The sequence below is a fragment of the Strigops habroptila genome, chromosome Z (genome assembly GCF_004027225.2).
Source record: "Strigops habroptila isolate Jane chromosome Z, bStrHab1.2.pri, whole genome shotgun sequence".
Taxonomy (NCBI): domain Eukaryota; kingdom Metazoa; phylum Chordata; class Aves; order Psittaciformes; family Psittacidae; genus Strigops; species Strigops habroptila.
The window spans coordinates 60,140,653-60,167,548 of NC_044302.2; the positions used below are offsets into that span (position 1 = coordinate 60,140,653).

The following is a 26,896-nucleotide window of genomic DNA, read 5'->3' on the forward strand; positions in this document are numbered from 1 at the left end:
ATTAAGTTATGCCAGGATGAAATATTTCTGGAAATCTTGAAGCAAACTGACCATGCCATTTCACAGATAGAAGGGTTAAAAACTGAGGTGATCTCACTTTCTGAACAGCATCCCACATTTGTTTTGGCTTATAACTCAGGGGAAAAAAAAAAAAAAAAGGAGAAAGGAAAAGAAAGAGAACAACTTGGCATGGGTTCCTTTAACTGTTTTAATTTCTTGTTCTTGATGATGACTGATGCCTTTGGGTAGTTTTACAATTAGAGAAAATTTTAAAAATGAAACTAGAGCTCTGCAGAGCTCTTTCTTTATGAGAGCTGAAAGACAGGCTAGTCACATTCTATACAGCCCTGATACAATGACCTCAAGGAAGAAAGTACAAAGACTATGAGACCCCAGAGATCCTGCCTCTTCCATACTGCAGGAACAGTTTTGGAAGTACACATCCCGCATTTTGTACAGACCAGGAAGCTTTAGGCAGTCTGCACCATCATGAATGTAGGAAAGCCAATGACATAAAATTGTAAATAACCGAGGGTCTTGCCCACTGTGTAAATAATGGCAATTTAAGAAGTCAGCAGCTGCATGTTGAAGATTTGCTTGTATGCCTCTCCTTATCAACACTTCCATCAGAGAAAACAATCATTCTATCTCCACTGTGCACACAATCTAAAGTAGGGACACAGAATACAAAGATCTCAGAAAATAAAATTCCCCTGCCTGTATGATTTTATTGAGGAAACATCTTCATGCTTCATTAAAAAAAAAAAATCCATTCTTTTTAGTAAAATCTTCACTTCAATTTCTGAGGCTTCCTGTTATTGCTTTGTTTGTTGAAGGAAAACTAAGCCACAAAATTTTTACAACCAAATTCCAATACAGCAAGCTTTTGTCATGAAATTGTAATAAAATTAGAGACACAAGGCTTTTTTCATGATTAGGTAGATTAGACTTTCTCTGCATGCAGGTATCAGTAATAATAAGAAAGCCTTTGTGTTTCAGCATCCCAGCTCCTCACATGACTCCCCAAAATTTACAGTATTCTCATTTACAAGTGGACATCCAAAAACTAAAGTGCAAATCACAGTCTCAAGAAGCAAATGTCTCCCATTCTCCACAAGCCCTGTGGCAGTCACGCTGGATTGAAAGTAACTGGAAAATAAATGTAATCCAAACATTAATTTTCTATTTCATCTTTTTATTAAAAAGTTAACTAAAGGTGGACATGAACCTTCATTCCATCCTCCAGCAGGTATCCCCTGTCTCTGAATTGTCATGTATTTGAATATGAAACTTACCTCATGGTTTGAAACAAGATTAGTGAGCACCCAGGACACATTAGGAGGTGGCCTGCCAGTAGTATCACAGTACAATGTGATGCTCCTTCCTTCCACTACGGTGATGTTGTAACTGCTTAGGTTTGCTGAGGGCAAGTCTACAGTAGAAACAGCAACAACAAAAAAAAAAAAATCCACATGCATTTGTATTTGATAGAAATAGACACCACTCCATTCTAAACAGGCTATATATATGTAAGCAAAAACACCGCTAAACCACGTATTTGTTGTGGTCAGTTACTGTTCAGTCAGAGAGTACAATCAGCATCTTTGGAAACATATGAATTTTTCAGCTGGTACCTAACATTCTTCTGTGGCTCCTCCGCTTCACTTCCTAAGAAAACATTACTGCATCTGGAAATACATAAAGCTAATTATATACAGAAATGTTTCAGGTGGGCAAACATAAGTTATCCTAACTTCATTTTTTAACTTCAGTGAAAAGAAACGAACCTTCTGTTACACTTTAAAATGGGAAATTTAATCTGTTGCTTTGTAACAGCTACAAAGCAACCTCTATTTTCCACAAACTGACACTGTGGTATTCCCACTGTTCTCCACAACACTGACAGGAAAATCCCATTAGCACCCAGTATCACACAGGAGACTGCAGCTCTCTCTCTCATACAGACACAGCTCACAGACAGCAGGGCAAAACCTACATCTTATGTACAAACTGAGGGACACAGAGCACTGAACAGATCAAACCAGAGGGAAAAAAGGACAGAAGAAAAAGTGAAGAATTGCACAGAGCTGCTACCCAAGGCACCTCAGTAGACTTCGCTATTGCCCCCAGGAAAGCAGAAAAGCAGTGAGTGAAATGGTACCACTCACCAGGAAACAAGCCCAGATACTGCAAAAATCAGGATTCCCCTTCCATCTCACAGAGCTATAAATCCCTCTGTATCTCATTCTTCAGCAGTCAAAGCAATGGGAGCTTCCCAAAAAGTAAGTATATGCTGAATGCTTACAAAAACACAAGGAATTATAGACTGACCCTCTTCAAAAACAATGGCAGCTATATCAACAGACTTCGGGCACAGAGGACCTCGCTTATTTACATAGCAAATAATTATGCAACATGCTAGAAATATTGTATCGTTTTTAAAAGATATTGTGCCATCATTTGGAGCTGCTACACTCTGTAAAAAGCCTTGGCCTCCTCTTTGAGGTATGTCTCCTCAACTGTTCCAGGCAAGTTTTACCTGCAATTTATCATCTCAAATAATCAAGCTTATCTGCTGTGCAGGATATGTATGTATGATCTTGCAATGACTTTTTCTGAAACAATGGTTCTCTTTTGTTTTGCTTTGGTTTTAGCTTTCACCATGGACTTGCAGATACAGAAGTTTAGCAGAGACTTTTTTGCTTATGTAAAAAGTGCCATACAATCAACCAACCATCAACCAGTATGAACACAGTATGTCTGCTAGAACTTCAACATAAGCTATATGTATTGGAAATCTCCCTTTAAGTTTAATTAGTTCAATAAAAATTAAATGAGAAGAAGTACTACAGAAAAGAAGACAAATAATTTTCCAGGCAATGCTTTCTTGACTAATAAGATTTGAAGATCAGCACAAGCATACAATAGCTGCTTAGGCAATTCTCCCAGTGCTTTAAGTAGTGCTGTAATATGATTCCCATTACAGGCATCATGGATTTCTTCTATTATGTTCACTTTATAAATCATATGTTGAAGTTTATTGAGACAGAGCTGGACAGTTTGTACGCCTTGATGCAGTAATCTGTTAGCGAAGGTAGCCATCTGCTCTCGCCTGCTGTGAATTCAAATCTCAGCAGTGTCTGTCAACTAGCTGAGCAGGAAATAAAACTAATCTTAGGGAACATTTGGATATTAATTATGCTGGTTAGGGAACAAGGAGAGAAGTAATAAGATCATTTGCTTTATAAAGTTACACTTCCACTACCTCTGAAAACCATTCCAACTACTCCTGCCAGACCTGATCGTGTGAAGAGATTAAAGCTTGCCACTTCTTCCTGGCCCTAGCACTTAGGACAAGGTCTACACAACAGATTAGTGTTCCACTATGCAAGCGTGCACAGTTCCTACTAACACATTGTTTCACGTGAAACCTCTCACGTAAGCAAAAATAAAAACAAGTTTGGTCCCTTAGAGCCCTCCATTAATAGCTGTTAAGTTCTGAGACAACTTCTTCCTGCAGCTTGTTTATTTACAAGATAGGCAACTGAAGTTTAATTCCTCTGGTACTAACTGGTATTAAACCTGGTACTGGTTCTGAACCAGATCTAGTTTTGGTTTTTTTGCAAAAGTCTGCACATGTCATATTGGTGTTATGTCTCTGAGGCAAACAGCTACATCATGCTTTTATCCTGCCAGAAGGTTATAAAATAATAGTGCTTATTATTTTATAGATTACTGAAGTTGCACTAAAAAAACAGTTGCAAGACCCAGTTGAAAACACTGCAGCAAGAAAGAGCAGAACAGAACAAAACAGAACAGAACAGAACAGAACAGGTCACATTACTGTGTGTTCTTTTTCACTCCCTTTCCCACTCCTAAGAGAGGTGAGTGCGAAATACATACAAGAACTGCCTTAGGATTTATTTTTTTCTGGTTGGATATCTTTAGTTAATGGACTTTAAATGCAAGATTATTTTGGCTTTTACTTCCAATGGCACCCAGACTGCTCCACAGCAGAATACACACTAATTGAGAAGTGAGACTGTTTGGGAAAAGCAGACAGTTGTGTAAGAGCTTGTGACTAGAAAATGTGATACACCGGACTTACCAGCAAAGCAATGCCACTAAGCAGCAAAACCTGTAGTGAAAAATAACTGTATTTAAAAATACACAATGTGCCCTAACAGACAGGTATGCTCAGAATATATGCTCATGTAGTGTGACCATTTATACGAGTCAGTAGCACTTTGACACCTATGCAATTACAAAGACATCAGCCATGCTGCATTTACTCCTGACTTAATTTGGTTAAATACAGTGTTTTAGATGACTATCACTTCTGTTGCTACAGATGTACATTTTAAAGGGCTTTGTATACAGTAATTGATACAAGCAATCAGACAACAGGTTCAAATACCTTTTTTACATTGCCAGAATCGTAAATTTAGACTGTAGCAAAAAAAGCCCATACAAGGTAGACATGACATCATCTTTCCACAAGTCTCATCTTGATATCTGTCAGACAGAGATTACCCTGTGACCCAAAGTTTGAAACACTGTATTTCTTTCAAACTTTGATAGCACTAATAATTATAATTCTGGCTATCACTAATAACCCTGCTACTAACCAATTTCTTTTTTACATTTGCTACGTTCTTGGCCTTAATAGCCTTCTGCAGCAATAAGCTTCACAGGCATGCTGTCCAGGTCATATACAAGAGCCATTCCCTCCTACTTGTTCTTAAGTGTATCTGTGCATCTAAATTCATTAAGTGCTCTCCTGTTCAGATAGGACAGATAAAAGAGAGTTTCTGAATGATCATCTGAAGACTACTTTAGTTTATTTTGTTTTCTCAAGTCCTCTTTCTTTTCAATAATCTATCCAAAGCTTTTCAATCTCTACAAAAATGGCAGGACGCAACCTGCTACTAAAAATTTTAAACTACAATGTAAAGAGTTATGCAGTTCATAGATGAAAGTGTATGCTAAAATCCATTTGTTTCATTATGTATGGGTATATAACAACTACGTTATTTCACCTCATGCAGAATATCTGTTCTCATATTCAAATTGATAACATTTTATCCCTAGGAATAGACAACTCTGGATTAGAAAAATCAGTCACTTCCCTTGCCCCAGCATAAGTGGACACAACAAAGACAAGTAGGAGGAACTAATTTATGTCAGCTGATTGTCTCCAAATACCATCTCATGCTTTAGAAGGAAAAAACCCTCCTTTAAGGAGGGAGGTTGCTATTTACCTTCACAGACCACCATTAGTGCAAACCAATGGCCCGAGGCCATCAGACAATGGAACTGTCAAGCATTACTAGGGAACGACTCATATCTTTACTGTGCACAGCTGGGACTTCAGCAATCACAAAACTAAACACTTTGGGTGAAGGTTACTACAGCATTTGGCTACCCAGCTGTCAACGGAAATTAATAAAAAGAATGTGCCTAAATTCCTAGAGGTCTTTCAAAATCTTCATGCTGCTACATACTGCTTTCTACAGAAAACTTACAGTGGCCTTTGCAGGGCCAGACTGTCAAGGTATGTCAAAGGAAAAGTGAGTATTAACACAAACTCTCTGGTCTGTAACTCAACTCTCAGCACCAAGCTAGCACTCTGCCGATATACTACAGTAACTTTCAGAAGAAGGAAATCTTAAGCAAGAAAAAACAAATCCAGCATTACACATAAGATGTGGTTTCACTGGCAACTATCATCTTCACAGTTAGTTACAAAAATTTTTACAAAATTATTTCCAGATTGACTTTTTCAGCGTCTACTTTTATCTTTTCAGTTCTGTGATTTGTTCTGCTGCTCAAAAATCTTCACCAAGAAATTCTCTCAATATGGTCAATTAGCGTCACTAATACCTAAGAAATGAGATGATGAAGAAATGAGCACCTGAGAGAATACCATAAATCCAATATTGTATTCATTTATGCCATCCTTTGCACACTAAGCCCCTGATTTTCATCAGCCTATCAACAAACTCTCTGGGGTCCAGACATGAGGCAGTGTCACTCAATGGGTTTCAGTGTGTCTATGATATCTCTTTTTTGCTTAGCACAATTTTGTAGGTCAACCTGTTCTGTGACAAGAACAAGCAGTTACCAAGAAAAAATTGACAATTTTTTTCTGGAAACTACCAACTGCATTTGAATTTTAATAAGGTCATTTCAATCCTTACCTGAAATCCTTTATCAGATCTTAATAAATATATCAGACCCAGAATGATTAAATTAATACTGAGACAGCAATCATCTCTCAAACTAAAACATGTAAAGGCAGATTACCAGAACCACTGATTTATAAAATAACCCCTGTAATAGCACGATACAGTGGCTCAAATCCAATCTGCTTGCCTCACATAAGGTTTCCAAGGTTCTAAGTTCCCCTTGGTTTTTATTTTTCTCTCTAGGGAGAAAGCATACAACTAATTACAGCACTACAGTACAGCTTGGTAACACCCACTACTAGTACTGTCTGGAGCCTGAAAACAGGATGGTTGACAATGCAATTTGTTAAGAACTGTGCACATAGATCTGCAAATTTCAGATGTCTTACTGGCTTCGAACAGGTTGTATCAATGTAAGATGTAAGAAAAACAGAGCTTTCTTAAATTATTCTACTAAAATTCTGCCTTGTTTGAAAATACAGGAATGTTTAAAAACTGCGAAGATCTTTTCTTATGTGATTTTTTGGGTTTAAAAAACAAAGCAGAAAACTTTCTAGTAATTCTACCTATAAAGGAGGAGGAGCTGCTGGATATGTGATTCCCCTCCTGTGTTTCACTTAGCAACTGTCTGCAGCCAACAAGCTCTGAGCCAGATTTCAGCCATGGGGTAAGTGGGCATGTTTCCACTAAAGACTGCAGAACAACAGGGCCAAAAATCAGCCTGGCTCCACCTTTAAAGCACTATAAACAGGATATCCCGAAAGTTTACCTGCAAAACGTGAATTTAAGAAACAGAAATCACTGTTTCTATTTCCTGTTGTTTGACAATCACAGAATCAACATGCTCAATATATAGTTATCATAAGATGACAACCACAATCATATTTAATGAAAATAAAAAAAAAAAAAAAACCCCAAAAAACCCCACCCAAAAAAAAAAAAAAACCAAAAAAAACACCAAACAAAAAAATAGTTTGGCAAATAAAATACAGAATTAGCAGGAATGAGGGACATTTTAAAAAAATTATCATTTCATGTTTATCTTCATTTTTCTGGAGTCCAAAGATCACAGATCACTTTCCTTTCCAGCTACAGGGAAGAGAAGCCTGGAACTTTTCACCAGGCACTGTTCTCCATTTCTCTACTGTAACTTTGGCATCATGCATAACAGAACTTGAATTTTCTCCTGGATTAAAATGAGAGTAAAGGCACCATTCTGAATGGTGTAAGAGGGAAAGAGGAAAAAGAATCTTAGATTATAATCCTTTTCCCCAGCATATTTCCATACCCTGCCCACTGTTACTGTAAATTAAAGAAACTCGCCCAGATCAAAACCTCTTCAACTCTTTAGGAGAATATAGAGTCACGGAATAGAGCACTGAAGAACCACTTAATAGAGATACATTTGCCATGTGGCACAGAAAATCTTTATGAGTGTTTTCCACAATGACCATGGTATTTTGCACAAGTCTGACAGGGTTAAGCTAGGATAGCCTCAAACACTCTACAGGTTGTGGTGAGGACATTAACCTCTAAGTTGTAGGTTAGATTCCTGAACTGAACCTGAAACTAGAGAGAGATGACAAAATCTCCTCCTGTAGCCACTCTTTTTTAAATCAAAAAAAAAAAAAGAAAAAAAAACCCCAATCAAAAAAAAACCCCAAAACCCAACCCCAAAAAACACCCAACTCATTAGTATGTGGAAGAACATCTCTTTTGTTTGGGAGGCGGAGTATGGCAGCTCACTGAGACACCCAGATATTCTGAAATACTAAAAGAAATCTGCCTCCAATCATGTCACACCTGATTGTGACATTCAGTTGGGAACTTTTACAGAAAATAATTAAACGAGTACAGCCTCTACTGGAAGATGGTAAGTCTTTAAATTATGCTATCCCAGAGCCAATACACCCTTACTTTGCCTTTAAACATTCCATCAGTCACTGCTTAGCTGAAATTATCACTAGAAGCAAACTTCCTTAAGTAAAGCCAGTGTGTGCCGCAGCAAAGACCACAATACTTGCTAACTCATCTTCATGATTACAGCAACAAATGCTACCTCTGCAGAACTGTTGTCCCATCCAGGGCTTCAAATGTGTCACGAATGCCAGGCAAATGCCACCAACAGCCATGCACCAGAATAAATTCACTTGCACAGCAAGCCATCCTCCACAGTCAGCCTGTATAGAAGTTTTGAAGGCTGCTGCTGCTATTTCAAGCCAGAGGAAGGGCTTACATTTCCAACGTTTACATCAGCTCCTTAACTTCTGCTCATGCACATTTCTCTTATGGTCCCTAGGCCTGACCTGGGTGCTAGTAGGAAGACGCTGAAAAAGAAAGGATCTTGCAGCACCTAAATCATTTAATTGACCTCATTCCCAGTATTAGTATCAACAGTTTACAATAATTTTGAGACTATAGAGGCTATCAAACTTATCAACACTTACCTTTCTAGCAGTCTCCTGAAGGTACCCAGCCATGTTTTCTCTCAAATTCCCTGAATGCTTAAGAAAATTAACTTACATCTGGAAAAATTGTCCTTAATTGGCATTTAAGCTTCAGATCACCCACAACTTTCAAAAAAAACCTAAATATGTTCAGGACAGTTGGGCTGAATACAGCAGCCAAAGCTTAACAGATGAAGCAAGAGCTAAACAGCCTTTGTAATGTAAGTTAATGAGGCCTAAACTAGCTTATGCAAACCTCTAACAAATGGCTTATTATTCACTAAGTGCACATAATGCAGTTGCAATTCCTGTATCTTTATCTGGGGAACTTCATGTGTGTCCAGGAAATACTGAAAATAATGCCAACCTCTCAAATACGGCAACATGATAAACATACGATCCCAAAACAGGAAGATGTTCAGAGAACTACATAAATGAGTAAAATGGTGGGTTTCACTCTTGATATCAAGTATACTGTATACCAAGTATATGGCTGAAAGGATGTCTTCATGAAATGTCTCCACTTTTAAACAAAAAAAAATATTTTCTTTAGACTTCAGAATACAGCTATCTAGTTGTTAGTCTCCATCTAGCAAAAGCAAAGCAAGAATACCATCAGCCAACAGTCCAACAGCCATTCTCCCTCAGTAGATCAGAGCTCCACACTTACGCAGTTGCATCAAATCAGGCATAGAGAACACCTCTGCAAATGTGCACAAAACACTGAGTTCAGAATGATACCAGAGTGATCAAGATGTGTTTCTTTCCCTTAGATAGTACCTTACTTCTATTTCTAACCTGCTTTGTATTATAAACCTGCTTTGTTCCAGTTAAAGCAGAAATTCATTAGGGATTGTAGTGGTAGGAAAAGGAGTAATGGCTTCAAACTTAAACAGGGAAAGTTTAGATTGGATATAAGGAAGAAGTTCTTTACAGTGAGGGTGGTGAGGCACTGGAACAGGTTGCCCAAGGAAGTCATAAATGCTCCATCCCTGGCAGTGTTCCAGGCCAGGTTGGACAGAGCCTTGGGCGACATGGTTTAGTGAGAGGTGTCCCTGCCCATGGCAGTGGGGGTTGGAACTAGATGATTTAAGGTCCTTTCCAGCCCCAACTATTCTAGGATTCTATGATTCTGTGAAATTGAGTCAGAATTACAAAACAAAATTCTGCTTTTTTCATGTACATCACATGTACTCAACTATCATCATTCACAATCCCTGATTTACATATTATATGTCTAGACATCTGTATAAAAGTTACTAGTTGCTTCATGAACAGATAAAAGTGTATGCTCACAAAGAGTTATGCGTGTGTCTTTGAAAATGAGATTCCTGTTGCCTTTTCAAACATCCATAAATTATTGGCTATATTCACTTAAAAGCTGGAGTAATGAAAATTGTTTTAATTAAGTTTGGAAAATTCTAACTGAACTTTGGAGCAACAGTGAAAGTCCATTAGTGTCAAAACTCTCATAAAAAAAATTTTTATACAGCCCATGAGCACAGATAAAACTCTTACAGAGAAAATAAGAACAGTTTGCCACCATAAATCATGCATAACATCTAGTTCTTGAGCCAAAATAAACAACACAAGCTACAGAGTCCATGAATATTCTGAAAGGTAAACATGGAGAATGTTTAAGGCTTTTTTTAAACTCACTTCATTCTGCCTATAATGTTCTCCTTCTGATAGTCTTATCTGTAAAGTCTGGCTGATAATGGAAAAAAACGTCAACACCCACTGGATTATGCCTTTGCTTGTGGTTTTAGACTGCAATGTACTGTGATTGCCTATGATCTAATGCTTATTTTATTGACTTGCTAATACTAGAAATCTTTTCAGTAAATTCAAAGAAATAAATGTGTCGATCCTTCAGTTTACCTTTTTCCCCACTTACAATTTATAACCACCTGCCTCCAGTCTGGTTGACCACTTACTTATTTACCTCTAGGACAAAAATCTACCACTGGAAAGAGGCTGAAATGAAGCCAGGCCCAGTCCAGTCTATCTGTAGCCATCTGAATAACTGCCTGTAAAAATGCATGGCAACCCAACACGAGCAAGAAATGGGCAAACCGCCTCTTTAGATTGCAATTCTACATTACAATGATTTCTAAAATCTTGTCAGTCATATACAAGAAGCAGCAAGATGAGCAACACCACGGTTACTTCATGTGCAAAAGAACAGACAGACAAAAAATAGACTCATAAAACCCCGCAGTTCTCAGACCAGCCAACCTTTCTGCGGACTGATTGTGTATGTAAACAATAGCAAGTCTGAACATATCTTTGTTACATCTACAACAAATCAGCACATGGAACTAATTTGCCACTTTGTTCAGTAGACTTTCGCTAGCATGACCAATGACAAAAAAGAAAACATCTGCAGAAACAATGTATGATAAAGAAACATACAAAGCTGGGACAGTAACTAAAACTGAAAGCCAGATCAACTTTGGAGCAACAGTGAAAGTCCATTAGTGTCAAAACTCTCATAAAAAAAATTTTTATACACCAGAATATACAAAACAATCTGAGTAACTAAATTGGCCAGGTAAGTCAAAATGCTACCACCAGTCTGAGACAAACAGCAACAAATAATCCACAAGGGACTACAGAGACAGATGTAGAAGCCAAGTCTCTCCCAAAAACACCACAAGAAAAAAAGACGTCTTTCGGTACCAGTGAGTTCAACAATAGCAACAGAGAAACTGAATGGCTACCAGAGGGAGCAACCAACACCTTAATAACCAGTCCCAAAGACATGGTCCTGCCTCCTTGGTGTTCAGTGAGCTCCAGGTGGTCTGCAGACTGATGGTCTTTTGAGTGACCCTACCCCAGGCACAGGACATGGCCACTTCCAAGGACTTAATACACCAGTGGCAATTGCTGCCAGACCTTACAGAGGTACAAATAAGAAAAAAGTGTTTTCTTATTTAGTTGTCTTTCTTGATTGTCTAATGATATTTACCAGGTGGAAATAAAAAAAACCAAAAGGATGACATAGGTGGTGATGTTGCCCATGTTGTACAGACCATCAGCAAATACTCTGAAAACTAAACAATACTATTCCTCCTCTACACAGAAGGCTGTACTAATACTACTGTGGTAGATGCAACTTAAAAACCTTTGACATAGTAATTCAGTGTGGATTTAAAACTTAATCTGACAATTATCATCACACATAAACATATTTCAAATGCAGCTGAAAAAATAATTCTGCAAACTGTAATAATTGACTGTCGTGGTTTGAGCCCAGCCGGTAACTCGGAACCACGCAGCCACTCGCTCACTCCCCCCCTTCTTCCTTCCCCCACTCCTGGAGGGATGGGGAGGAGAATCAAAAGAATGTAACTCCCACAGGTTGAGATAAGAGCAGTCCCGCAACTAAGGTATAATACAAAACCACTACTGCTACCACCAATGATAATAATGATTAGAGAAATAACAAGGGGAGAGGATACAATTGCTCACCACCCGCCAACCGATACCCAGCCCGACCCGAGCAGTGATCTGGGCCTTCTGGGTAACTCCCCCCGGTTTATATACTGGGCATGATGCGCTGTGGTATGGAATACCCCTTTGGCTAGTTTGGGTCAGGTGTCCTGTCTCTGTTTCCTCCCGGCTTCCCCTCCTCCCTGGCAAAGCATGAGACTGAGAAAGTCCTTGGCTGGAGTAAACATTACTTAGCAACAACTAAAAACATCGGTGTTATCAGCATTGTTCCCAGGCTGAAAGTTAAAAAACACAGCACTGCACCAGCTACTAAGAAGGAGAAAAATGACTGCTATAGTTGAACCCAGGACATTGACTAACATTTTTAGTGTTGCAGCTGGAAAGGATCTTCCAGATAGTGAGCATACCTGACTTTAAGCCTCAAGCAAAGAAATCACAAAGTTGATGGCATTTAAATTGCAACCAGCCTTCAATCAGCACATTAATGAACACTTACACCATATAAACAATAAGTACCACAGAATTTGCTAATTTTCACACCAATTAACTACAAACCAAAGCCTTATGATCACGAAACCACAGTAGCCTCTTCCAACTTCCCAGCACGAGATTTATTAACAGTATACAGTAGCGAGATGTCTTACCCATTACCAAGACAGACATTTACCACATACTGCACAGGCCACTTACTATGATATTATGAAGTAATTAATAACACCTGCACACAAAAAAGAGCACGTTTGCTTAATTTCTGAATTGGAAAAAAAAAATTAACAAACCAGACAGATGGGATACAACCATTTCATTAGCAGAAAAAATTAGAAAATGTTTTATTAACACAATACAAAGGCCTGCACATGCAGGAATTTCTCTTGACATTAAAAGCTCATGTATCTCAAAAGCTGAATTCTTTGTTTATTTCAGGTCTACCTATTAGCCTCTCAGACCTGGAAATGAAACAAATCAGCTTCATTGGTGAGGGTTTTTTTTTTTAATTTTCTTGTCCTTTTAAACACAGAAGAATATCTGCAGAAGGCAAGAACCACGCATTGGGTCTTTCAGATACCTTCCAGAACACAGCCCATGTTTCACCAAGATGGTCATTCCTCTTCACCTGGGCTTCTCTATTCTGTGCCTAGGAAAAAGCTGTGTTGTCTTTATTAAAAGCTACATTGGTTCATTTTGAAAAAGTTAAATTAAGGGGAAAGATCCACAAAAAGAGAAAAAAACATAACAAAACAAAACAAAACCCACCAATCATGTAAAGTTTAGTGCTACCCAAATCCTGAAAACTAACATAAATAATTTGCAGGCATGTGCTGACATCCACACAGATCTTTAGCACCATGTTTCCCATATGCAAATTCCACATACTGCAAATTCCAATCTGAATGTTGTATATACTCATCTTTTCTCCTCCTCTTCCTCCTTTAGTTGGAAGAACAACCTTTCCTTGCCATAGTAAGTATTTTAGCTCAAGATATGCCCACAGGATGCATGCGTGTGTACACATACACGCATCGGATCAGAAACAAGTCTGTTGTGACTGCAGATGGTTAAGAACTCAGGAGAAAGAAGTAATGTCTCATAGGTTTAATTCTGGGTATTTAACATCAAAAGTTTTTAAAGGAAAATCCTAGCTACCTGGTGCCTTCTATATGTGCCAACCAAGAATGCTAGAAAAGACTGTGTTGGAGTTCCTGGTTAGCACTAATTGATCTCAGTCCACCAGGAGATCCTTCTATACACAGCAGACTTATCTACCTTCTAGTCCATCCAGCTGGAGCAGACAGTTGGCTCCATTTAGCTCAGCTCAGTATCTCCCACTTGAGGTAGATCCTGCAGGTCACAAGACCCCCTGTGACAGGTTTGGGTTTTATTGACTGCACCAGACACTAGCATCATTTTTGTCATGAATATACCACCACACCAGCAGAAAGCTGGACACGAGCAACAGCATGATACATGGCCATAAAATGCATTACTGCCATTAAACGTCACACCTTGGGTCTGCAGCAGGTTCTCTCCATGGCTGTTTCTTGCTGACAGCTGCTATCAGAGGGTGTCACACCCTCTATATAGGCAGCAGAGAAAAGGACACTCAATAGTCAAAGGTGCAAAGAGAAAGGGTTATAATTTTGGGGTTTCTCCTGCTATTCACCTTCAACTACAGCTTTACCAATTCAGATAAGCCCTCCATGAGACTACCCTTACTCTTTTCCTTCTTGCCTGCTGCTGGGCACCCTAGCTCCCCACTCTGCAAAGGAAACTCCAGACTCCAGCAGGTCTCACGTCATATCAGAAACACCCACCCTCTGCCCCTCATACACAGAAGAGAAGAAATCTCTTCAACTAGCATGTGAAACTTTTCACCAGCTGTCCCAGGACCATACACAGGCAGCAAAGTTGTATATAAAATAAGTAAGGGTATGGCCTTATTGTAATACCAATTTTCCACTATCTCCAGATCCATATAACCTAACAGAAAACAGTATGCTGCAACATGCTACAGACCTAAGATTCTATCTTTTGCATAGCTTTTAGAAATGAACTCAGTAGAGTTTTATTTGTGGGAAGAACATAACTATTGCTGATTTATCTCTATTGGCATGCAGTTCTTCTGAATTTTCTTCCTATAGTCCTAGATCTAGAGTTTGTATTTAGGAAGGAAAATAAACACTTCATCAACCATAAATACCTGAAAAAAAATCAAGGAGGTAAATTTTTGTGTCTATTGAGCTTGCAAGCACTACTATTTAGTTTAACAAAGGCACATGCATTTTATATAATTGTGTGTTACCTATAATTGTTCTGGTTTCCTGCACTTGAATAGTGGTACATTCTAAAGGATCAAGAGAAAATAAAAGAGTTTTATGTGAAGCTCCAAGAACTATTCCATGTGGGATGAAAGACCACTGAGTGGTTAGTATCTCCACTGAAACCTTTTCCTTTAGCAGTGCTGTTGTTATCCTGAGGATGCATCTTGTAAAAATGCATGTTTGTTTTTTCTCTCTTGCAATAATTTAGCAGTTAATGATTTAATTTAATTTATGTTAAAAGGGTATTACCGCAGTTCGGGATCTTCATATCCATCAAGGATGTCCTCTTGTTATTGTCATCTATGCAGTATAAATCCTGAGTTTCTGTGTAAAACTTGGTCTCTTGAAATTTCTTGATCCACATAATTTCACAGGAACACTTGAACGGATTGTCCACCAATATCCTAGTGCAAAAAAACACCAATTTATTTAGAATGCAGAATGTGTCATGCACACAGAAAAAAAATGGGGGACAGGGAGACTCCAAGCACCCAGCTGGGTAGAAGCAGAAGTTGAACCCTTCAGTTAACAAGGATAAGCAATGCAACCTTAGTAATCTCAATACAACACAAGTTGCAAGTCGATAATTGTTTCCATGCAGAAATGAAGCTCCTCTTGTACCAAGAATCCAGACGGTCACAGATCAGAGAGATCACACAGGGGTCTCGACGACCATCTCCAATTCACTGGTATAAATCAGAATCACATAGAGAACTGGGCATTCCATCAAGCTTCATTTTATTTCATAAAAGTCAAGCAGAGATCAGAATTCCTCCTTTACACTTGACTCTCTGCTCGGCTACCTGAGAAAGCGCATGCCAGAAATGGTTTACTGCTATGACGTGGTAAATTCTTTACTGATCCAAACAGTCATGGATTATGGGCAAACTCTAAGAAACTTTAATCATAAAAAAGGATTTTACCTAACCTTCAAAATCCATCCACTACAACAGCCCAGAAGATCTCACAGTAAAACCTTAGGTAATGTCATAAAGGAATAGTAACTGAAAAAATGTCTCTGGAACAGAAATGTATCACCTAGCTATATGATATGCTGGATGGAATTGAAACCACAGGTTAGCAAATGTACCAAATTCTAGGTTTTAAATTTAATAAAACTACACAGCAATGTAATGCAATAACACCCAAGTAAAATATGAACTGAAACAACCTAATGACTACGTAAGAAATGACCCAGTGTTATTTTTTTCATGGGATCAAATAAAGCATTTTCAAGTTAGTGTTTATGATATCTCATTACAGGAGAACAATTGTTCTTAACAAAATTTCACAGGTATTTTTGACATACAGAAACAAAACTCAAGTTGCTCACGGAATGTATGCTCATAAATGTCTCCTGAGGACATGAAGTGTGCAAATAACGAAAAACTCAGCTTATCAGAGCTGTAACCTGTTCCCCCAAAAGCCATCTGCAGCTGTTTGAGGATTAACAGCTGCAGAGATCATTCTTGCAAGTCTCTAAAGGAGCAATTTGTATTCACAGAAGTCATTTGCTGGACTTCAACACCACCACAAGCATGGACAAGAATTGCTTATGCAAGACAGCGTATGAACATTAGGATCCCTTGAGCCAAAATCTATAACATGCATTTTCAAAACAGCAAGCTTTACATCTCATCTTCTGCTTCATCATGTAACTTCCCTGTTACAGACAAATTTCCCTTCACCAGTGGCTGAGCAGTCCTCTTTTTCCACTGTTCTGTTTTGTGTTAAACCCATGAAGGGAGTTAGGCACATCATAGGCTGGATAGAGGCACGGCGAACCTCCACACACTTGGGTGAAAAAAAGAATGTGACCTAGCAAAAGCAAATTACATAGAATCATGGAATTATAGAACGGTTAGGGTTGGAAAGGACCTGAAGATCATCAACATGTCTTTATCTTGTTTGCTGTAATTTTACAGCTGTAGCTACAGTTTGTTTGAAAAGAAGCAGCCTTTCGAAGTCGCATCTTCTCTACAATAGAATCATAGAATCATAGAATAGTAAGGGTTGGAAAGGACCTTAAGGTCACCTAGTTCCAACTCCCCTGCCATGGCAGGGACACCTTGCACTAAACCAAGGCTCTGCCCAACCTGGCCTGGAACACTGCCAGGGATGGAGCATTTACAACTTCCTTGGGCAACCTGTTCCAGTGCCTCACCACCCTCACTGTAAAGAACTTCTTCCTTATATCTAATCTAAACTTCCCCTATTTAAGTTTGAAGCCATTACCCCTTGTCCTACCACTACAGTCCCTAACGAAGAGTCCCTCCCCAGCATCCTTATAGACCCCCTTCAGGTGCTGGAAGGCTGCTATGAGGTCTCCACGCAGCCTTCTCTTCTCCAGGCTGAACAGCCCAAACTCTCTCAGCCTGTCTTCATACGGGAGGTGCTCCAGCCCTCTTATCATCCCCGTGGCCCTCCTCTGGACTCACTCCAACAGCTCCATGTCCTTTTTATGTTGAGGACACCAGAACTGTACACAGTACTCCAAGTGAGGTCTCAGAGAGCAGAGCAGAGGGGCAGGACCACCTCCTTTGACCTGCTGGTCACGCTTCTTTTGATGCAGCCCAGGATACGGTTGGCTTTCTGGGCTGCGAGCGCACACTGCCAGCTCATGTTAAGCTTCTCATCAACCAACATATCCCCAAGTCCTTCTCTGCAGGGCTGCTCTGAATAAATACCTGGTGAATATCTCCCATTTCACTACTGCTCCTACTATCCTGAACTTTTCATCCCTTTACGTTTTGATTTATGAAAGTGCTAACAGGACGCTTGTTTGTCATTAGACGAATCTCCTCAGAAGCTATTTACAACATGATTCTCTTCCCATATTCCCCTTCCAATACTCTTCTTTCTCTCCTCTTTCTGATTTTCCACCTATGTATTAGCCACCTATCAACAGAATTGTTCAACTGATACTAATTTTATCACTGTTTTTCCTCCCTTCAAGGTCTGCTTTTCCCCCCTACTTTCTTTCTCTCATTTGCCCCATACCTGTTTATCTCACTTCATCACAATCTCTGCTAAACTTTAGCTCTTCTACCCCTATAGTCCAACTCTTTCCCAAGCCTACCACACCCTCGCTCAGATTTGTAGCCTCTCCCGCTTTCAACTTGTCCCTCGCCATACATTGCCTCCATACCTCAAATACTACTCAGTTTAACTTCACACCATCCATTTTTCCCATGTCTGGCTCACTCTCAGTATCTCCCAGTAACTAGTACCCTGCCTCTACTACCATGACACTGAATGGCTACGGTTTAACTTTGGTATTAACAACACAAATATATTCACTCCTAATTCACATCAGCCAGTTGTTTTGCCTCCAACTGTTATTTCCCTGACTCATTAAACTTTATTTCCATAATTCCATCACATATTTGTAGCATTTGATTTTCTCTATCTGTCCCAAATCTATTTCACTTCTTTCTGACCAGATGCAAACCAACTTCTTCAGAAAGACAAGCAACATTGACGTTGTTCCCCTTCAAATCTTTGTAAGCACTCAGTCTACCCACAGCCTGAAAGAAGCTTTTCACCTGAGATGGAGAGAGTCAAGGGTGGCTTGATTTGTGCTTTGGAATAAACATGTTTCTGTCAGCAAACCCCAAAAACTGGGAGCAGAGTATGCCTTCAGAATTGCAGTAATTTTTTTTGCCTGCTTCCTAAGCTAAAGCATACCCACTCTTATATTTCTGAAACCCAGGAATATGGGCAAAGGTGACTCTATTTCTCCACTAATTGTTTAGAAAAATCACAAGAAGTCCAAGCTTCGTACTGTACACTGGTCTGAGTCCTCTATCTATTTTTTCGAGGTCACAATAACTATAAAACAAAGAAGCTACAGCCATGTACACACTAACAATGGCTTTTCTGCAGGGACTAGATATGGCATATGAAGAAATGGGGACTTCAGAACCAACAGACCTATGCAGGCCATATAGCAATGGGAGTACTCTGCAAGTAGCTCATCTCTCCGTCAGAGTGCTTGGCAACTGCCAAGTTATGAAAGAAAATTCCAGTGAGCAATGTTCCCTGGGCTGTAAAGGAAGGGATTATACCAACTTAACAAAACACACCTAAGGGGCACAACCTCTTTTTGTGGCACTGGCATTTACTCATTTCATTTCTCACATGGTGAAGTTCACCAGAAGCAGTTGATGACTGCAAGGCTGGTGCTGCAGTCCTCAACTTGGACTGGCACTTAGGCAGTCTTCTGACTCTGGTCTGAACTTCAGGAGAGCAATCTCCTACTCCTTGGCAGCCCTAGCCCTCCCAAAGCTCCTGCAGGCTCTCTGCAGTCCCACATATTAGCAAACAATGCACAAGATTAACAAAATTTTGGAATGTATACCAGTACAGAAATCTGCTTGATGGAACAGAGGATAAAAATGCAATATTGACATGATCAACAAATACATGTTTTCAGAGCTTCCACTACCAAATCATTATATAAGGCACAATGCAACTCAAAGAATTAGAGAAAATAAGAAAATGACTCAACAGCCAACCATAAGCGTAGCAGCTGTGGCGCCAATATAAGAATATCATAGAGAGGCTCCATCTGAAGATCTGTAGAAGGCTGTATTTTCAGTAGCTCAAGTATTTAATGCAAACAGTATTTTTGTGTGAAGTTATCTCACAATAAAACATTTTAAAGCTGAAGAGAAGAACCTATTTTGAACTCTGTGTTGTTTTAAAAGATTCAGTTGACCTTCTTGAAGCCGTCAAATGAAAACCTCTCTGTATTTAAGTGTCTAGCATTGACATTTTCTTTGGATCAGAATTTCATTCCTAATCATTGATGGACCTCTACCTTCAACAGAACAAACTTCAAAGTCTTGTTCTTCCATTCCAGCCAAAAATAAACTTTATTTTAAGAAGTGACAACTTACAGATCAGACAAACCCAGATGGTGAAAAGACTTCTTGGACAAACTTGAGAGCTTGTTTCTGGATAAATTGCTATAGTAAAAGAGAAAGATTGCATTAATTAGAATTGCTTCTTCTTACACTGAAAATACAGTTTGTGTTTCGTAAAAAAATTAAGGACTCAAACCAGTTCTAAAAACCCTTTATTCCTTTTACTTCAGTTGTAAAGAAATTGTGTTCAGTCTCGTTTTATGGTTTAAAGTCAAATGCATTCAAAATCAAACTCAGCAACGATCAATATTTTCACTTTCAGCACTTCTGTTCATTGCAGAAAAGCAGTAGATTTAATTGTGTTTCAAAAGTATTTTGTAAAGTCCAGGTGTTAATTACATGCTCAATTTATTCATAAGTGAAATGGGTGTATCCCTTTCTTTGATGCTGCATCAAGCTCTCTACTCACATAAGCCTTCCTCACATGCTAGCACACATCCATATCACAGCCTTTTAGTTATTCTTTTCAAATTGCATGTACGATATGCACCCACATGGAAGATCAAAAGGAAAACTGTAAAATGCCTACATTGGGCTTTTTTATGTCAATAAAGCATTTACGGTTTCCAGTGGTAATTAAGTGAAAGGTCCTCTCTCATTATGCAGAGCAAAGAAATGTTCATCTGAATCAGAAATACTCCTCCCCTCCCAGGCTTACAAAATTTCTTTCTCCACCCCAAAGCAAAACAATGCTGGGTTTCTACAGTCTTATCAATCCACCAGTTAAAGAGTGAGAGCAGTAAACTGTATAACCATCAACAGTACAGTGCGAATCACTGTTATGAGCCAAAATACCACAAGTTTTATGTGGTATTATAAAGGTGCCATAGGGGTTCCATAGTTAAAGTCGCATTGCATTTAAAACCAGGGATTAAAACTCTTTTTTTCTCCCTGACTAAGGAATACAGTGTTTACTTCTCAAACTTTCAGTCTTTAATCTCTTAGTACAAGACAATTTTCAGACAATTTACAAGTTGAATCTTCTACAAATGTTTAGAACAGAATCTTGAAGAGATTTATTTCCTGTATTTCCTCATTGACTCCTTCTGACAAAAAACAGTCTGAAGCGTATAAATTGACCAATCCTACCTAATGTGTGAGAACTAAACAGATGAGCTACTATTTCATTAGTCAGGTGAACTGGACTGCCCTATAGCAGATGCTGGTGGAAATGTCTTACGGACCCTGATTTGATATATTAAAATTAAAGTACAATATGCATGTAGGACAGAAGCTGTATTTCAGTAAAAACTAACACTATGATTTTTTTCCCCAGTATGTATAAGCCATGTATTGGGAGAAGGAAGTTGAACCCTCACATAGACTTGCGCTTTTGTCTCCAGTATCAAGGTAGTGTGAAGCACACCAAGCCCCATCCCTCCACCGGCAACTGTTCACTCGCCATGCAGGAAAACCCCTCCAGTTCTGATACTGCCAAGCAACACATGCAGATGTCCCTGTGGTATTACCAAACAAGGCACACAACTGCTTCTCTCACCCAGATAGCAACTAAACCCTACCTTTCTCGAAAGATAATACCACAGGCTTTTCCTGCACGCAGATGCCCATGCCACTCACTGCTCTGGTGGGAGGCAACACATTCCAGGTCATGTGACGACCAGGTTTGATGCCTGGTTTCCACACAGCAGAGGACCCTGCTCTTCCATATCAGGACTCCCTAACCATCAGAAGATGGGTACCTCAGGGAATTCTCTGTCCATGTGAAGCCATTTCATTTTGTGTGATCCCTGGCACCCTAATGGGAGAGCCCGGCTCAAACTCTGATTCCAGACCAAAGCAAATCAAAGGGGATTTGAAACCCTCTCCCACCAACACCCTCTAAATACTGAAGTTTCACAATAAAGATCTGAAAACGGGCCACAAACATCTTACATGAGAGACTCAGCCATCCTCTGTGATAGCATTTCTGTCTTTTTTCTTTTAAGAAAATAACAGCTTGAAAATAAAATTTTCAAGACTATCTTAGAAACACAGAGAGGAGAGGGAGAGGGTTTGCTGTTAGTAACCTAGCATGGACATAACAGCCCACTTACTTAATGGGCAGGACTGAAGTCCCATGTTTCCTAAAGATTTCCTCCTGGCTTCTTACACGTTTCCTTGCTCAACTTACTCATAGTCATCTAATTCATCTCACCTCTATCTGCTTCAGAGCTATGACCTCCATCAAACAACAGACTGGGAGAATTAGGCACTGCCATAGCTGTATCTTGTCGTCATTTAGCCTCAGGACAGTCATTGCTTTGGAGGATTATTGCAAACCTTTTGACAGAAGAATAGCGTTTACTTATTTAGACTCATAAACCAGACTTACTGCCCGAATGTTATCAGGTATGCTACTTTCTGAACACTTTGTACAGGTATCAATGACTCCAAATAAGCCACTGAAAAAAAAACCAGGACTGCTAATTTAAGTAGAACTATCAAAAGAATAAAGAGTTATTATTTTGTTTTTAATAACTCTGGTTTTGAAAAAACAAAAGCACCTTGATAGCTTTCTCGTTTCATATTTTTACTGGTTATGCTTGATACGCACCAGGAAAGGGAAGTAAGAATAGTAAGAAAAGTAATTAAAAATTCCTGTGCCCATATTCTTGATCATGGGTTGAACCATTTAGTGCTTCCAAGACTGTAGCCTTTTCTCCCATGTAGTTTAGCAATTCAAGTTTTTTCAAGTTGACAAGTAATTCAATACAAATTTTTCAGACCACTCTTACAGATTTATCACCTTAAACCATACTTTGAAGGTAGATTTAATGTTATATTCCTAGAGCTTTCTGGACTTCCTTAGAGCACAGCAAGCTCCCATCTCAGCTTCTTGCTGCCACACCTGGAGTACTGCATTCAACTCTGAGGGCCTCAACACACAAGGGACGTGGACCTGCTCAAGTGAGTCCAGAGGAGGGCCATGAAGATGATCAGGGGGCTGGAGCACATGGCTCATGAAGACAGGCTGAGAGAGTTGGGTTTGTCCAGCTTAGAGAAAAGAAGACTCCGAAGAACAGAAGACCTTAGAGCAGCCTTCTGGTACCTACAGGGGGCCTAAAGAAATCTGGAGAGGGACTTTTGACAAGGGCATGAAGGAACAGGACAGGAAGAATGGCTTTAATCTGAAAGAGGGGAGATTTAGATTAGCTGTTACAAAGAAGTTCTTTGCTATGATGTTAGTAAGACAATGGCACATATTGCCCATAGAATTTGTGGGTACCCCATCCCTGGCAGTGTTCAAGGCCAGGTTGGATAGGGCTTTGAGCAACCTGATCTAGTGGGAGGTCTCTCTGCCCATGGCAAGGGGTTGGAACTAGATGATGTTTAAGGTCCCTTCCAAGCCAAACCATTCTATGATTCTATGATTCTATATATTTCTCATAAACTGAGCACTTTATATTGATTATAGAGATGCCTGCTATAGTCTCTTTAATCCAAGTTAAGTGAAAAAAGCTACCAGACTTACTACAGAGTAGTTAAGGACTACACTTCCACTTCCATTGAGAGAGAATATAAATTAGTTTCCCAATTCAACTATACATAAAAAGATCATATTAAGGAACCCTGAGATTCATACGAGGTTCTAAAGCCTTTTTTTTTTTCCTAAAAAGTGTAAAAGTCTGAAGTACAAAGCTTCGCTCCAAAGCTCAAAGCTACACCTAAGGACAGGACCCAAATTCAGTCAAAAGCATGCCCCTATTTTACATGTGAATATCAAGCTCACTTTTAACTTGCTAGTCTTAATTCAGCTAAAAAGCAAACCTGTGGCAATGTGAGGAATGCAAAAGCAGTCTGAGAAGCTGCATAAATATTCACACAGCTAGCAAGACAGGCACAACTCTACTGACTGTAGTGCTCCTGGCAAGGGGGAACAAAAAGGAAGGGGAGGAAACAGATCTAAGGAGAAGTGGGAAGAAAAGGTGAAGGGCCAGTTTCGCTACGCTCAGTCTCCCTCCACAGGCAACTGCTTGCTTTGCCTATGGCTGGCTGGAGCAAGCCTGTGTGCAAGCAAGGGGAAATCTGCAGCAAGGTCTCGAGTGGTTTCATTTTGCTGCCTTACCTAAACCTGAACAGTGTAGAGATACAAACACATCGTAATACCTACAGCTATGTATATATACTACACTCACAAATCCACAATTCAGTGATGCAGTCATACACAGCCTGGCATATAACAATAGCTATTTTAAAATGTTTTTGGAAATATGCACTTGCTATGAAAAGTATTTTTATGTTTAAACGTATTGACAGTATGCCGAGCACATGTATTATACATATCTATTAAAAATACTGTTAGCAGCAGATAAACTTATAAATTACAGCAGTACTAAATTAGGACTGGTTAACAGCTTGTTAAATGCAACTGTTGACTAATTTGAGTCTAAGGTCAATGAGAATGGCAGAATTAGATGAGCAAGGCTATTAATGACTCTTAGGTAATATTTATTAGAGCATATATTTTCCTGCTGTTTATGTTAGTACTCAAATTTTCTCATCATACATATCTCTAGACAGATATCTGGGCTACAGAAGTTTAGCCAAGAAAGTAAGGGCAGAAGGAAAAGTGTGTTAATAAGTTCCTTATTAGCTGATAATTCTTACATGATTCATGAAGTAGACACTATGTTCATATAATAAAGCTCTCTAACTACAACAAAAGACTTTTCAGAGATGAAAACTGTAATAGTATCAAAATTAAAACTTATACAGTTACATCAGTCTTCAGAAAAAGTGTCCGGAGGTTTTTTTCTTTATGGATAGAAACAAACTGTTGTTTCAGAATAAAATGCAAGACTTCTCAAAGACCTGTACTCAGAGGTTATCCTGGCAAAGTGAAATGATTTCAGCTTTTAATAGTTTTCACTGTCCCAACCACAACAGGGGCTACACTTCATTCCCAGTGCAGTCAACAGGAGTTTTATTGTTGATGACAAGAAGCAGTGATTCACTGGACCTTTCAGAAACGTTTTAGTGTGCATCAAGACTTGCCAGAGAAAACAAACAAATGCATTTTTTGCAGGAATAATAGATCAGCCTCTGCAAAAAATGCCTCCATACTTACTGCTTTGCCATGTGCATATAGAGCAGGTGGTGCCACTTAAGATTTTCCATCTTATCTGGGCTTATCTTGTGCCTGCTAACATTACTAAATCCCAATAAGAGAAAACACAGTAAGAGACTGGATAAGCTCCTGCTTCATAATGTAAGAATTCCACGTACATCAACCGAACAGATGTCAGTCAGCCTCATTTGTTTCTAACAAGCAGCTTTGTGAGCTACAGACTTCATAAAGCCTGCTTACCAATTGATACGTATTCCACATTTGACTCTGTGCTCCAGCGGAAGCTCTTCCTGTGACTGAAGTATTTTAAAGACATCTTGCTTACATGGGTTCTGTAGTGCCTAGGAGGTCATATAGGCACAATAATACTTTTCCCTTAAGTGGTACCTTGTTGTGGTTTAAGCCCAGACGGTAACTGAGAACCACGCAGCCGCTCGCTCACTCCCCTCCTTTTTCCTTCCCCTGCTCCCAGATTTTAAATCCCACGGGCTGAGATAAGAATAGTCCAGTAACTAAGGTATAATACAAAACCACTACTGCTACCACCAATAACAATAATGATAAGGGAAATAACAAGGGGAGAGGATACACTTGCTCACCATCTGTCGACTGATACCCAGCCCGACCTCAGCAGCGATCTGGGCCTTTCAGGTAACTCCCCCCAGTTTATATACTGGGCATGATGCGCTGTGGTATGGAATACCCCTTTGGCCAGTTTGGGTCAGGTGTCCTGTCTCTGCTTCCTCCCGGCTTCCCCTCCTCCCTGGCAGAGCATGAGACTGAGAAAGTCCTTGGTCAGAGTAAACATTACTTAGCAACAACTAAAAACATCGGTGTTATCAGTGTTGTTCCCAGACTAAAGTCAAAAACAGCACTGCATCAGCTACTAAGAAGGAGAAAAATGACTGCTGTAGCTGAACCCAGAACAGATCTCTAATAGAGTCTCCCTGTTCTGATCAATGATCAGTTTTCAGAAAACCTGCTTAACTGTTTAAGTTTTGGTTAGAAGCAACCACTGGGGACAGAGAGACTTTGTGACTGCATAAAACCCATTCCCTGAGGAAACAGGCAAAAAAAAAGCCTATCAAGAGGATCCCAACAATTATCTAAGTTACCTTTTGCAGTCTACTTGCCCTGTACAATTGGGAACATCTTCCAAACACCTATTTACCTTGAGTTAGTAAACTCACTATTTTTCACACTGTACTCATGGTCATGGAGAAAACTGATTGCTCTCCTCATCATAATTACTCTTCTTTTAAAGAGAACATGATGTTTGTTCTTTTTCAGTCTTCTCTTTATCGGACGGAATGTATTCAGACTCTGAGCCTCCTTAAATTATTTGCTTTACAAACTCCTTATAGCTCTGTTGCTCTTCTCTGTAATGTCTTTCAAGATGTGTAGATTCAGTGTTCTAGTCTATATACCATATTCCAAGAGATGCTTTCCCAGAAGCTAAGGTAATGGGGAAAAGATGTAAAAATCTAACACAAAATTCCTTTTGATCCCAGACTGAATTTGCTGTGTTCTGCCATGATACGCTGAGATTCTGTCCCAGCACAGCCACTAAATCTTTCTCTGCATATGTGCATCTCAGGCAGTAGGTTCTTATTGCACATTTTCCACAGCCAATGCACATGCACTTGGCTTTATGGCATTTCATCTTTTACAACCATCATTCACTGAGCAAGTGTCACGCAGGTAAACACAAATTTACTTTAGAAGATACTGCCCTTACATCATCAACTCATTACAGTAAAAGATATTTACTTTATTAATGACTATATAAAGTAATATGTAAGTATCTTAAGCTGACAAGATGTGGTTTACACTCCTCCAGTGACAGTTCCACATTAAGGACAGCAATTACTGTTTAGGCAGATATGTTCACTCACATCTACTCCTTACACGAATTATTGCCCTTCTTTGGAAAATAGAGGTGCAGAAAAGTGATTCCATTTCATTAGCAAAGCAATCAGCCCTCTGCTCT

The 26,896-nt window shown here is 39.3% G+C and overlaps 1 protein-coding gene across 4 annotated transcripts in view; it reads right to left on the reverse strand.

Moving 5' to 3' along the window:
* Positions 1-26,896, reverse strand: part of LOC115619908 (BDNF/NT-3 growth factors receptor) — a 96,171-nt gene that overhangs the window by 50,181 nt on the left and 19,094 nt on the right. For all 4 annotated transcript variants that reach the window (XM_030512907.1, XM_030512910.1, XM_030512908.1 and 1 more), the window contains exons 4-6: positions 19,812-19,880; positions 15,160-15,314; positions 1,296-1,432 (exon numbers count right to left, since the gene is read on the reverse strand). In XM_030512907.1, coding sequence (XP_030368767.1) covers positions 1,296-1,432; positions 15,160-15,314; positions 19,812-19,880 — 361 coding nt within the window. The remainder of the gene's footprint in view (positions 1-1,295; positions 1,433-15,159; positions 15,315-19,811; positions 19,881-26,896) is intronic.